This window comes from Orcinus orca, chromosome 3 (genome assembly GCF_937001465.1).
Source record: "Orcinus orca chromosome 3, mOrcOrc1.1, whole genome shotgun sequence".
Taxonomy (NCBI): Eukaryota; Metazoa; Chordata; class Mammalia; order Artiodactyla; family Delphinidae; genus Orcinus; species Orcinus orca.
Genome location: NC_064561.1, coordinates 30,122,242 through 30,136,799, shown reverse-complemented (window position 1 = coordinate 30,136,799; position 14,558 = coordinate 30,122,242). Strand labels below are relative to the sequence as shown.

The window sequence follows — 14,558 nt, the reverse complement described above, 5'->3', positions numbered from 1 at the left end:
ATACGAATCTGTCAGATGCAGTGATGGGACAGGTGGAGGGATGAGGGCAGCTATCACTTTCTGAGGGTTTTCTAGAGGACAGGAACTGGGCTGAGCGCTTTATAAATCCATTTTCTCATTCAGACTTGTCACAGCAACCCTAGGAAGGAGGGGACAGTATTCTCATCTCACAAATGAGGAATTTAAAACTTAGGGAGGTTACAGAAGAGGGCTGGAGAGCCCTTGAGGGGCTGCGGTTTGACATGGCAATTAAGGTCTCGGGAGTCAGTCCTTCCTGGGGTTGATTCTGGCTCTGACACTCAGTAGCTGTGAGAAGGTGGGCAAGTTCCTTCCCCTGTCGGAGCTGGTTCCCTTCATGCTTTGTGACACTAGCCCTCTTGGCATCTTTCGTGTCTTTGGATTCCCAGTGCAGAGGCATCCAGGAGGGGTGAGAAGTGGGCTGAGATCAACCAACCCACCCATGCTAGTTCTAACCCACTGTCCTCTATCTTCATGTCACTCATTCATTCAACTCATCCACTTATTCAACCATTATATAATGGGCTTAGTGCCAGGCTCAGGTGTAGGCACTGAGGATAGAGGAGTGAACAAAACAGTCATATATCCCCGTACTTCATCCTTCTGGAACGTATGCTCCAGCTGATGGGAGGCAGACAATATGTAATTAACAACAAAAAGTATAGTATGTTAGGAAATGGTCAGTGCTATGGAAAAAATTAGAAGAGTAAGGCTGGAAGAACTGGGGGTGATAGCAGAGGGGTGGAATGGGGCTGAGGCAACTGACATTTGAGCAAATAATAGGAGGGGAGGGAGCCAGGGGGAGGGCTTTCCAGGTAGTGGGAACAGCCAGTGCAAAGTTCTAAGGTGGAAGTGGGCCTGGGGCGTGCGCAGAACAGTGAGGTCAGTGGGGCTGGAATGCAAGGAGGTTCTGAGGGGCTAGACGTGGGGCCTTTAGGACGTTCTGTAACTTTGGCTTTTATCGCTAGTGGGGTGGCTGTATGGGAGCATGACCACGGGCAGCAACAGGAGATGCAGCAATGGGCTTTCTCGTCTGTCTTCCCAAGGGTCTTTGGAGAAGGGAAGGGAAGGAAAAATGAACCACCAACTAAGGGTAACAGAGCCCCATAGAAATACTGTGAGAAACCGTAAAAGCTAACATGTGCTGAGTACTTTTTATATCTCAGGCCCCTGCTGTGCATTTTACCAATATTAACAAATTCAGTCCTCATGACAATCCTATGAGGTGGATTATGAGAAGGGACAATTAAAGCACAGAGAGAGGAAGTAACTCTTCCAAGACACACAGCTAACAGGAGGTAAACCAGGATATGGACCCAGAAAATCTGGCTCTAGAGCTCAAAGCTTTCACCATTATTCTAAACAGCCTCCCTTACCAATACAGTGAATATTGTGGGCAGAGAGATTCGTCCAGAAAGCTAGATTCTAACTGGTTCTGATACACGTTTAAGCAGTCAGTGACATCAATTTAAAACCCCCGTCACGTCATGTCACTGGCCTGCTTAAAACCTTCTGTGGCTTCCTGATGTGTTTTGGATAAAGACCAAAATGGCCCATGGCAGTCCTGTAGCCTGGCCCTGGTCTCCGCTCCAGCCTTGCCCACTCTGTACTATGACCACATTGGACTTTGCTCAGTCCTGCATATCTGCTCTGCTTCAACCTGGCACAGGCCCTTGCACGTGCTCTTCCCGCCGAAAGAAATACACTTCCTGCTTTCGCAAACAAGCCAACTCCCACTCACCTTCCAGAGCATAGCTCCAGTGTTCCTCGACAAAGCCTATGTTAGGCTCTCATATCACTGTGGACCTCCCTTCTGTGGCAACTCGCTATGCTGTGAGCTCCAGGAAGGAGGGTCCACGTCTGTGAATCCTCAGTAGCAAATGGTGCCTGGCACATGGAGGGTGGCTGCCAAGTGTTTAAGTTGACAGATGGATAGATGACCTTGGGCCAAATATAGTAGGGTGTTGTGAGAGGAGACGTCTGCAGGAGAGGAGCCCTGAATGAGTGCGGTCCAGGGGGACTTACATGGTGGACAGGGAGACGAGCGTGGTGAAGGCTCCGGGGGTGATGGTGGTGATCCGATTGTCGTAGAGGGACAGCAGCCTCACTGAACTCAGGCCAGCAAAGGTGTCATTGCTCACACAGCTGATGAGGTTACTCCTCAGCATCCTGCAGGGAGAGGGGTGGGTGAGCAGGCACGGGTGTCATCCTTTCCCTCCTATGACTGTGCCACACTGTGTGTGTGCGTGTGCGTGTGTGGTGGGATGCTTCTGCCTAATCCAAGCTCAGACCAGTCACACTGCTGAGGTTTGTCCTGTGACAGCTGGGCCTGGGTCCCCCCTGGGGCCACCTGCAAACGTGTATGCACATTCTGGGCTGCAGACGCTGTATTTGCAGTAGAAGCAGGTGTGCTGCATGTGTACGTGTACACTGTATGTTATATGGTGGTTAGCATATGTATGTATATTTGGGGGAGGAGAGGGAAGAATCAAGATGTGGCTGTGGACATCAGCGTGTGCGTGTGCTTATATGCACATGCTTGTCTGTGTATACCCACGTTCCATGTGTGTCTATATGCCATTTTCATGTACATGTGTAATGCCTATGTTTGTGTACATGTGTGAGTGTGTGCCTGTTTCTGGTATGAATCTACACCTGTGTATACACTAGGGCTAGTGTCTTTTAGTGTCTGTGTGTGTGTGTGTGTGTGTGTGTGTGTGTTGGGGGGAGCTTAGCATGCTACGTTCTTTCCCATCCAGGGCTTGGAAATGTCTAATGTCTCTCCGGCTCCAGGATTCAGCAGGTCAGGACAGCACCCGGGCCTAGTCCGCCGCCCGCCAGCCCTCACAGCCCCTCTGATGCCCCTGCTCTCCCATCTCCCCCGCTCTGGCCTTGGCCCAGGCCCTGGGAACTCACAAGGTCTTGAGGCCGCTGAGGCCACGGAACACGCGCCCATGCACTGTTTCCAGCTGGTTCCCCGTCAGCATCAGCTCCTGCAGGCTGGCCGCTCCGTCGAAGGCACCCTCTCTCACCTCCTTGATCCTATTGTTACTCAAGTTTCTGGAAGGAGGGGACAGAACAGGTCAGGACGCAGGGAGGGAGTGGCTGGCCCTGCAGCCAGCTGGGGACTCTGAAGTGCCCCCTGGCCCGAGGACTGGCTGGTGGAGGCTCCACCTTGGGCTTCCCGATGTTTGGTCTTCAGCACCTGTGCCTCAGGAAGCAGGGAGCCCAGCACCCCCATGGGGTGTGGATGGGTGGACTACCTGTGTGAAACAGACTGTGTAGCATTTGAAGTCTTTCAGTACAATTGTCTTTTCAATGCCCCGGGGACTGGCAGGTTTCGAATGGTTCTCAAACTTATTTTCTCTCTTCCACGGATACCCTCACTGAGTAGTGATTCTCAAGAGGAGAGCTGGAGGAAAATACAAAACATGCCTGCTCCCTACGGGGTGAGGCATTTGTAGAACCTTCGACGCTTTCACCATCTGAGATCCCTGATATACATGGACCCTTTCTAGTTACTACAGTTTGTGCACTTATTACGTACTAGGCACCACGTGAGGGGTTTGACCAACAGAATCACATCAGATCCTCCAAACAACGCCCATCAGACGGGCATTATTTTTATCATTGTCCCGTTTTATGGATGAGATGACTGAGGTTCAGAGAGACTCAGTAACCTACCCACAGTCACACAGCTGATAGCACTGGGATCGGAGACCATGCTTTTGGGCACATAGAAAAGCCTCCAGTGAACCGCTTTTCCCAAGTGAATGTTCCTTTGACGACGTGGATGCCCATCCCTTCTATTACTGCTCTGCAGAATTCAGGATTTGGAACGTTGTGTTTTCCTAAGTGGGCTCGGTCCTTTCAAGTCTCGGTGCTGCCATTTCCAATACTGCCCTCGAGCTCTGAGAGCGGGCTCTTCCCTCCGACCCCCAGCCACCACGCGGCAGGCTGGATGGGATAACTGAGCAGCAAGCACGTCCTGCAGAACTGTAGGTGCTGCTAGCGGCCGGGGGTCTCCACAGACCACCCAGATGTTCAGGCCTGAAAGGTAGCCCCAGCTGGCTGGCTGGAGCAGAAAGTGATGGAGTTACAGAAGCTGAGGGAAGAATCTAGCTTCCCCAGCAAACATCCTGGGGGGCCTTGTTCTGTGAACTGGAGACCCGTAGGTGGAGACACAGCTGCTAACTGGCTGAGCACCCTGAGCTTGTTAGAACTGAGGGCTCAGGAGAGATGGACCAGCTGGCCCATTGTACTGCTGGACATACTGAGGCCCAGGGAGGGGAGGCCACTGCTCCTGGTCACAGAGCACTGAAAGGGACATAGTGCTCCATGAGTCCCTGGTACTACTGCTTCTCTCAAGTGCCCTCCTTGTGCAGCTCTGGCCTGACTCACGCAAGCCTCCTATAGGGATGGTTCAGAGCAAGTAAAGTTCAGCTGGGCACCCAAGGGCTCGATACAGGTTGCCTGCCTGCCCTCTTCCCAAATAGGGACTGGGTGTGCGGGGGTGGCAATGCCCACACCTGCGGGCAGGTGTGGAGGAAACAGTTCCCAGCCTCGCATTGTCTGCTCCCTCTGTGCTCCTGGTCACGGCCTTCCTCGCCTCCCTCCTCCATCCTGCTGAGAAAACAGGTGCAAATACCCCACAGAATCCCTCCCCTGAGATCTGACAGAGCTGGGAGATTCTCAAACTGGATTTCTGCTCCCTGCCTGACTCTCTTGCAACTCAGCCGGTCATCTTATAAATCCTGGGTAGCCCTGGTCCACGATAACTCGGAAATGAAGGCAATACACAGGGGAGACTGCAAATTACCCCCAAGTTCGACATGGGAGGAGAGAGAAAGACTTTCCCAGCAGCTATAACTCATCCAAATGCTGGAGCTTCTCCTCCAGCTCAAAAGAGTTAGGCTTCTTGGGGAACTGAAGTACATGGGGTGGGCAATGAAGATGAGTTATAGCAGCTATAAGAAGTGGGAGGTTCCCATTTCCTGACATCTTTTTCTTTAAACGAGCAGAATTAACATCACATTACAGTAAGGTTTGCGAACTGGATTTCCTCGGGCTGGGAGAATGGAAAACATAAGGAGAGTGAAAAAAGGGGATAGAATTTTCCAGAAGACCAGGCTGCTGATCTCTCTCCATCCATCAAAGCACCACACAAAACTGCAGGCAGCTTGGGTCGGAGGACAGAGAGACAGCAGCTCTCCAGACACAAAACCGGTGCCTCAGGGTTTTGTAAGAGCTCCATCTTATTCTCAGAGCAGTATCTTCCTGCAGATGCCCCCAGATCCCAGGAAACCTCCAAACACAAAACTAAGGGCACTGAGCCTCTCTCCATTTTTGTCTCTGCAGACCCACCTGAAGGATTACTGCTTCATCACGGCTTTGACTCCAGTGAGGATGGGAATCTCACATCTGAAAGGACCCAGCCTCAGAAACGCCCACCCTAGGCCAGGGCTGGCTCAGAGTGGTCCACGGCAGGACAAACCCAGTGCTCGGCCACGCCGCCTCGGCAAACTGCTGGGTGTATCTTTCAGAAACTGTTCTTATTGTTTCCAAGAAACACCAAGGCCCCTGGAGGCTGGGGGATTCATCTCTGGAAAGCCTGAGTCTGAAGAGGCGAGCCTGGACTTCTAGGTCTCTGTCTCTTCAGGTTTGTAGGACAGCCCATACATAAACTCTGGTAACAGAGGAGCATCTGCAATCCTGTTTAAAAGTCCAGTCCTCAATGGAAATACAGTTGGGAGAGAGCTAAGCGGAGTTTTCTGGAAGCCGAGGATACTGGGTCATGATTGAGCAGCACACTGGCACCCTGTCAGGTCGGGGAGGTCCTGTCTACCTCCCTTATGGACCTCTCCGGCCCCCTGAGGTGGAAATTCTACTTCGAGCTGGGGTTACAAACTCAAACGTCTACAGGGTCCAGGCAGGTGACCTAAAATTGGAAGCAAGCCCAGCGGGGACGGCAGTGATCAGGAGAGCACGTGGCCCAGCTAGGGGGCAGCCGTTCCTCAGCTCAACTCGACTGGAGCCGTTTGGGAACATGGGCTCAGTTTTGACAGATCCTCTGATTTTCCCAAAGGTGCTAGAAATCCACATTTATTTTTCTGTGGAAACTCCTGATTTTTAAAAGAGGGCAACTACTTCTCATTAAAAACACAACCATCATGGACCTAGAATCTGTCATACAGAGTGAAGTACGTCAGAAAGAGAAAAACAAATACAATCTGCTAACACATATATACGGAATCTAAAAAAAAAAAAAGGTTCTGAAGAACATGAATAAAGACGCAGACGTAGAGAATGGACTTGAGGACACGGGCAGGGGGAAGGGTAAGCTGGGACGAAGTGAGAGAGTGGCATGGACTTATATACACTACCAAATGTAAAATAGATAGCTAGTGGGAAGCAGCCGCATAGCACAGGGAGATCAGCTCGGTGCTCTGTGACCACCTAGAGGGGTGGGATAGGGAAGGTGGGAGGGAGACGCAAGAAGGAGGGGATATGGGATATATGTATAGGTATAGCTGATTCACTTTGTTATACAGCAGAAACTAACACACCATTGTAAAGCAATTATACTCCAATAAAGATGGTAAAAAACAAAAACAAAAAAACACAACCACAACCACCAAATCCACCCTTGGGATTTGATTTTGGCTAGAGGGGTGCTAGGTTTCAGCTTCTGCTTGAGATGCTCCTTCAGTGTAAGAAGTGATCTGAAAGCTGGCCCGAGAGAGGCCGTGACCCCACTCTGAGTGGGAGGTCACTTGAAAAGCTACCTTGAGTTACCACAGTCCTAATAACCTTTGTGGGGAACAGCTCACACCTCTTTTTGCATCCCTTAGTGATACTTATGAAATCTCATTATTCCCACATGACAGGAAGGGGCACAGAGGTTCAGAACAGTCTGGAAAGGCACCGCAGAGTCCAAACTCCTGGTCGTGTGTCCACTCCCCTCTGCCTCCGTGCCCTGTCGGGGTGCTGCCGTCCAGACTGTAACCTTAGGGCCCTGGCTCCACAGTCCCTGAGGAAGCTGAGCAGCCTCGGTCACAGGCACTGCCGGCCTTAACCACCCTGATGGGCAGAATTCCCGCTGACCCATCACCTCATGGGAGTGTAGGGGTGGTGACGGGTCCTGGCAAGTAAGGACTGTTTACTTAAAAAGTCTGCCCTACTGGGACACGTGCTTGGTTGGCTGGCACCATGTGTACCTGGATTTAGGCGCACACACGTGCACACACGTGCGCTTACTGCCTTCAGGTGGTGCGTGCACTCCCCAGCTACTCTGCACTGTCACCACTCCTGGCTTGACTTTTAAACTTGCGCAGGTTACTTCCTGTGTTTCAGCTTCCTCATTTGTAAGATGAAGCAATCTCAAAGCTGTTTTGTTTTTCTTGGTGAGGGGTAGTTGCCTGAATATCAGCAGAGTCTGGCGCACAGAGTAAAGTGTTTAGTAACTGTTTGTCGCCATTATTATTATCGCTGCCTTGCACCCATTCCCTTTCCACAGGGGGTCCTGAAGGCATTTGAGTTTGTAACTCCTGTTTTCAATGTCTAGCCATCTGCTCTGGGTCACTTGACCCAGATGTCCTCTTTCTGTCTTCCAGCACCTTCTCACTGCGGTCCCATGGACAGAGGCCATGTCTTTCCCCTTATCTCTTATACTTACTTCTGGTCCTCATCACACCTTACAAGGAAGGTGGACTTGTTTCTATTATGAAAGGCCCAGAAAGGCTAAGGGCATTCCTAGGGTCACACAGCAGGCGTGGGGCAGAGCTGAACTCAGAACAAATGCCGGCCTGCCTTCTTCCGCCATACCTGGATTTCCAGCTGCTCCCGTGAAGGGAATATTTGGCAGCTCTGACCTTCCTTCCAGCATGGCAGATGCTGGGAGGAGCGTAGTGACATCTGCCCCTTTTCGTGAGGACTCGGCCTACATTTTGCCACAGTCCGCACCACTCCCTTTTGTGGCTTGGATGCTGAGGCTGGGAGTTGGCTGCGACTTATCATTGCATTTGTGCTGTTGTTTTTGTTGGTGTACAGAAACAGTTCTTCATACTCAGGTCCCTGTCAAAACTAGGAAGATGAAAGACTCAGAGTGCTTGAGTTTCACCTAAAATGGGAAAACACATATTTCTTCATGGAAGCAAAGACTTCCATGATCCTGTTTACTGTGCAAATATGCACTTGGCCAGCTTTACTTGGTTTAATACATGCCTTATCTCCATGTGCATGTAAATTTGTTTTGAGGTTAAAAAAAGTAAGCATTTTCAGGGGTTGAATTTAAAAGGCAGGTGATGGGTGATGTCTGTGCCGGGTTCCTGAAGCTAGAGGTGGGCTTGACCACTCGGACAGCCATGAACCTCACCAGACCCACGTGTGTCCTCCCTCTGCTGCCCCCTCAGGTACAGTGCTCTCCACTGCTCTCAGTTACAGAGTTGTCCCTGAGGCCGTGGCCAAGGTGGCAACTGTGGGCAGGGAGGGAATAGCACTGATGCGATCCAGATGCTGCCCAGGGCAGGGGAAGGTCTCTCTCCTTCTTGCCTGCAAGGGACTGATGGGTGGAAGAGTGGAGAGCAAAATAAAATAAGGGTTACAATTAATTCTCATTATTCATCGTGGTTAAGCTCTACAAAGTCACTGGGCAAGATGAATTAGTGAATGCTGAACCACTGCTCCTAGGGGAGCCTCTGGTCACCATTTTCATTAACCAATCAATACCCAACCTTGTTTGATGCATGTTTCTGTTTAAAGACATCTTACTGAATATATATTGTTGATTTATTTACATTGCGCTCACAGCCAACAGCACTGTAACTCTTGCCTGAACAAAGCTCATGTAACACGTATTTTCTCCGTAAGGCACATCACAGCCTTCCTGTGCTTAGGATCACTAGACAGCCCTCCAGTGCTATGCTATGGGGCCATTTTAAACAGTGAAATCACCCACAAAAGCACAAACATGCAAAAAAAGAAATGTGGCACTAAATATATTGTGGATTGGACACTTGTTTACAGTCTGGGAGCTGAAACAAGAAATCAGAACGTGGCCTTGTTTGATTTCAGCTGGGGACATGCATGTAGAAGGACTCAAAGTTTTTGCTGCCCTGTCTATGTATATGAATGACCATGAAAGCACTGTGCGTATTGATTCTGAGATTACACATAAATGTTAGTGAGTAAGCGAATCAGCAAATACAGGGTCTATGAATAATGAGGCTTGACCGTTTTCCTTTGTTCCAGAGGCAGACTCAAACTCTGGGGCTGGGACATGTGGAGGATGGGGTGGGAGTGGGGAGCAGGGTCAAGGAGAAGGGAATTAGATGGCAAAGAGCCCCCTGTCCATGCTGGTACCTCTGCTGGCACCCCTGGGAAGGGAAGGGGAGGGGGAAGCAAGGCCAGCTGTGCACCAGCGTGCTTACAGATGAAGGAGGTGAGGCAGCTGTGGTGTCTCTGCTCCAGTGTGTCTCAACCATGTGGAGGCCTTTAGGGTTCATCTAAAAACAGACCTTCTGACTGTTACCTCATAAAAATTACTAAGTGATGTGCACCCTAGATCCCCATGTCCCATTGCTGGTCCTCACCTGAGTCCCTCCGACCACCCACTGGGGTAGACATTGGGTGTGGGGTGGAGGATGGGGGTGAGCAAGGATGGGGTGAGGGTAAGGGATGGTGCAAAATGCGTGCTCTGCCTCTGCATGGTCCTGCCTTAGTGTCTTGCTTCCCAGGATGTGCCCATAGCGGGGTCAGGAGGAGACTGGGAGGGGCTGCAGTGGAGGGAGAGGGAGCCGCCCGTGCCCTGGTGTTCTGCTCTGGTCTGCCAAATTCCTGAGACTGACTTACATTTTCCGCAGGTTGGGCAACTTCTTGAAGATACCAGTGGCCTCTAGAACAGATATCTCATTGTCGTTCAGTCGGCTACATGGGAAGCAAGCAGATGAGGCGGTGGGTGAGCTGTGGATGGGGCACCTCCTCCATTGGTCCCCCATCCCCCCGTGGCTTCAGCTGAATTGCCACCTGGACCTCACTCAGTCCAGGTCAATAGCACCATAGAAACCCTCCGTGTACCCCATCAGCATGGGGGGCCCAGCAGCAAGAGGAGGGGTGTGAGAAGGGGCCAGAAAGGAGAGGAAGACCCTCTGCCGAAGGCGTATTCAACTTTTTGAACGCTCAGCACTTAACAGTCAAGTGCCAATGATTTGCCTTCATTTTGTAGGGGTACCAATGACCACTTAAACCCCCAGGGAGGTTTCCCCAGGTTCTTCCAACTCTCCAAGCCACTCAGGTCTTTCCTGACCACATCCCTCTGCTAAGGGCAGCTCAGGGACTCCACGCCCAACATTCATGTAAGCTCAGGGAGAGCAGGAGAGAGTCAAAGATAATAATAATAATAATAATAATAATAATAATAAATAAAGACCACCGTCATTTATGTAGGGCTTAGTCCATGCCAGGATTCAAGATAAAGTCTGTGCTCGCATCCTCTTACCTAATCTTTGTAACCCCCGTAGGAGGTAGGTATTAACACCTCTATTCTATAGCTCAGAATCTGATGCTCAGATCTGAGAAGCAACTTGCCCAGCCTCAGGAAAACTGGAGACAACAGGAGTCAGGCCCAGATCCGTCACCCCGCCCCCCACCCCATGCTGTAACTCTGAGCTCTGCCACTTCTGGATAAACCAACATGCCTCTCTATTAGCATGGATAACCAGAGGCTCCGATATACCTGATCGTTCTAGCTGTTTTTTCACTTTAGGACAGTCATTTATGCGCTATCCATCTTTCCGGTTATGTTGTAAGCTTCCTAGGGGCTAGGAGGGGTGGTCTGCTTAGTTCACCATGGAAAAGGGTGGGCCTGGCACAGTGCCTGGCTCACAGCGGGTGTTTGGAAAATCTTTGTATCAATAGAATGAATGAGCTGTCTTTATTTGTGAGCAAGCTGTCCCCCGCGGATGCCTGGGGGAGTCTGCCCTCGTCCCGGGACGCACGGGACACCAAGGAACACCCAGGTGACTGAGCTGGGAGGGGGCCACCTCTAGGAGCCCACACCCACCCTGGCTGGCTGAGGGAGACTGGGCGTGGGGACGTGCAGGGGCTCCCGCCTGGGCAGCACTCACAGGTCGGTGACGTATTCGGGGAGGTGGCTTGGGACACGGGCCAGCTTCTGGTTGGAGCAGTCCACGATGGTGCCCTCGCAGCGGCACCTGTCCGGGCACACGAGGTCCATGAAGCACTCGCTGCTGAACCTGCTGCGGTAATCCTCCGAGCCTGGGGGGCGCCAAAGAGGGGGCGTCAGTGGCAGCCGGTCCGGCATGGGGCGAGGTTGTGGGCACTGGAGATGGGGAGACACGGGGCGGGGGGATGGCCCAGTGACAGAGGCAGCATTGCCCTCATTTCTTGGCCACCTTGCTCTGCCTTCCCCGCACCCTAGCCTCCAGTCTGCTTGCTCTCCCTTTGGTCTTTGTCATTCATCACTTTCCATCTAATGTCACAAGCTCCGTGGGCTCTTAAGTTTCTGTGGGTCATGGACCTTTTTGAGGTCCCCGTACAGAATTTGGTCTACGATTTACGGGGGGTACTTAGTCCATGATGTCCATGATCCATGGGCCCTCTACATATTCATGAAAATCCAAATGAAGAGATTTTGATGGGTTTTGATGGGAGCTATGCCAGGGGTGGGAATGAGGTCAGGGAAGAGGGTCATACACTGAGTTGTCTTCAGGGACAAAGCAGGTAATGAAACGATAAAGGGGGCCCAGCACGTGGCAATCAATACCCTTGACACCCGGTTTCATGATTGGGAAGCAATCAGGAGGGTTGGGGTCCTGGGGAATTGAAGCCCACTGCCTTAACATTTGGGATTTTGGCTCAGGGTTGCCTGATAATTCTTTTAAAAAAATATTGGTGATGAATGCAAATGGAAAACACTGTAAAGACAAGTACAACTCTTGCGAGGGTTAGATGTACCTGCTGCCTTTGAGAGGAAGCTCTGTTTAACTACAGTGAAAAGCCAGTTCCAATGAGCTAAAGGGAGTTGGAGCTAAGATTAATGTTTGAAATCGAATTTTTCTGGAGGTTACGTACACAGTGATGGTAACAGGGCCAATGATGCGCCGTCCTGAGAGATGCCCCGAGGAGCTGCTTTAATGATCAGAAATGATCCCCTGGCACCTGGGCGAACCTCTGTGAGACCACAAACCTTGCCCGAAATAAAAGGGAAGCTCTGGTTCTCCTATCAGACACGAGCTAGTTGATGGGGGTCGGGTCTCTTTTATTTTCACCCTCAGCGGTTCCTCGGCACAATGCCGGGCACGAGAGCTCGGCTCACATCTGTCCAGTGCATAAATGGGGTGTCCTTAGCACATAAATTGTTCCATACATGCGTATTTCTGCAGTGTTGCAGAGAACGTGAAGGTCATTTGTTTGCCTGGCTAGTTGAGGTGGACCTTGGCCATCTTATGTGTATTAGGAGCAGAACGGGGCATCTGCAGTACAGAGGTTTTAGCAATAGAAGGCGTGGATTTGCCCAGGCTTTGCCACTTACTAGCCTCAATCTCTCCACGTGTAAAACGGGAATCACATACATTGCCCCTATCTCACAGGGGCTGTGAAGATTTGAGGAAGATCAAGGTGGTGGAGAGCCTCTGGAAAAGGGTCAAGAGTTGTACAGATGTTTGTGATTCAATTTTCTGGGGCACCTGGTGGAACACTTGGCATGTCAGAAGCCGTTAAAACATCGGCGTAGTGAGTGACGATAGCTGATGTGTACTGAGCGTGGATCACAAGCAGGGCACTGTTCTTTGAACTTCAAAAGGGTGAGCCCATTAAACCTTCACAACACTCTGAGGCTAGTATGACTCCATGTTATCGATGAGGAAACTGAGGCCTGCAGGTCACTCAGGACGTGGTAGAGAAACGAACCCAGGCAGGCTGCTGCCAGGGCCCATGTGACTAATACTTTGCTTTACTGCAGATGTGCTTTTGGACAAAACCTTAATCCCAGACCTAGGAATGATCATAAAGTCAAGTTGGTGGAGGTGAACTGAATGGCATTTTCCCTCAGTGGGCTGCAGGGAGACAGGAAGCAGATGTCTCCACTGCCCTCTTGGTTTCTCACTCCTCACGTTTTCTCTCCGTGGTAATGCCTGATTGGGGATGGACTCGGTGGGTCTCTGATTCTGAAGTGACATCATCCACCTAAAACAGAAGGTCAAGGCCTGGACCTGTCTCTTTCCCCCTTTGCTCCTTCCCCATTCCCCTCCTCCATCTCACTTTCCACCCGCAGGCTTGTGTGAGCGAAATCCAAGCAGGTATCCCAGGTGTTCTGGGCGGCTCCCTGGTCCAGTGCGTTATGCAAATTCCTTGCCCTTGGCTTGTCAGCATCCGTCCCACTGAATGACTCTGACCTGGGCTGTTTCTGGCCCCCCACCGCCGACGCATCAGCGTGCTGAGTCCTGGATGAATTTCATTGCGCAAACCCTGCTAGATAACAACCCTCTCTCATTCCCCACGGTGACGGTGTGAAGGGGCTTTTCGTACATATGCACGTATTTTTCCTTTGAGAAGGCGTCTAGGATGGGATCCTTGCAAAGCGGAGGAACCCTGAGTGATCAAAGCCAGAAAGACAGGAGGGAGCACAGTTTGCTCGCTAACACGATGAGCCTGAAGACGTGCACCGGCTGGGCTGCGGCTGGGGACAGCCGCCGATTAAATGCGTTTTCGTTTCAATCAAGGTGAGAGCGTCTGTAGTTAGCAGGAATCGCTCTCTGCAGTATACTTAGATTATAACTGGCCGACCTGTGCAATGGAGCCGCTGACCCATTTTAATGAAATGATTTTGCAATTAGATTCGATGGACTAATGTGTTCTTTCCAACATTTTTCCCCCTGCTGTTTTGGTTATTGCCCTGGTTTGTAATAACGAGGGGGTCGGAGTTTGGTATTTTATATGAGTGGGGCCAGAAATGTTAATACGGCGTACGTACAACACTGAAAGAGTGCGTTCCCCAGTCGGAGCCAGCCTGAGATGCCAGGCTCCATCACTTCATATTTCATTACCCAAACTACTCAGGGTTCCTCGGAGCCATTTGTTATGCCTAATGCTCATAACTACCCCAAAGTATTTTTAACTTTTCCAGAGCTTTAAAAGTCAATTTCAATCTCAATGCATATTTGTCACTGCCAGAAATACTTAGTAGGAGAGAAGTAACTGAAATAGGCCGTTGCTTCTTCTCTTTAGGGGAGTTCAGACAGGAGAGATCTCGGAGGATTTGAACAAGGGCCATAAAACTAGACGCCGGCTGAAATGGGTCTTGGGAGAGCTGATGTCACCTGGCATCTCCCCTGCTCCTGCCCCCGTAGCCCTCCTCCTCCTTGGTGGGCAGCTCAGAACGACGACACTTGGGACGTGAGCACAGAGAAACTTCAATAGACCAGGGGAGTGGAAATCCACAGCAATGCGGTTTTATTATGAATCCCTGCCCTGCCGCCACTTCCCAGGAAAGGATGTATGTAATGTTTGGATGATCAGGGGCT

General features: G+C 50.9%; 1 protein-coding gene across 1 annotated transcript in view; it reads right to left on the bottom strand.

Moving 5' to 3' along the window:
- Positions 1-14,558, bottom strand: part of SLIT3 (slit guidance ligand 3) — a 611,310-nt gene that overhangs the window by 78,201 nt on the left and 518,551 nt on the right. Inside the window, exons 15-18 of the mRNA XM_004271979.2 lie at positions 11,142-11,292; positions 9,868-9,942; positions 2,935-3,078; positions 2,044-2,187 (exon numbers count right to left, since the gene is read on the bottom strand). Of these exons, the coding sequence (XP_004272027.2) occupies positions 2,044-2,187; positions 2,935-3,078; positions 9,868-9,942; positions 11,142-11,292 (514 nt within the window). The remainder of the gene's footprint in view (positions 1-2,043; positions 2,188-2,934; positions 3,079-9,867; positions 9,943-11,141; positions 11,293-14,558) is intronic.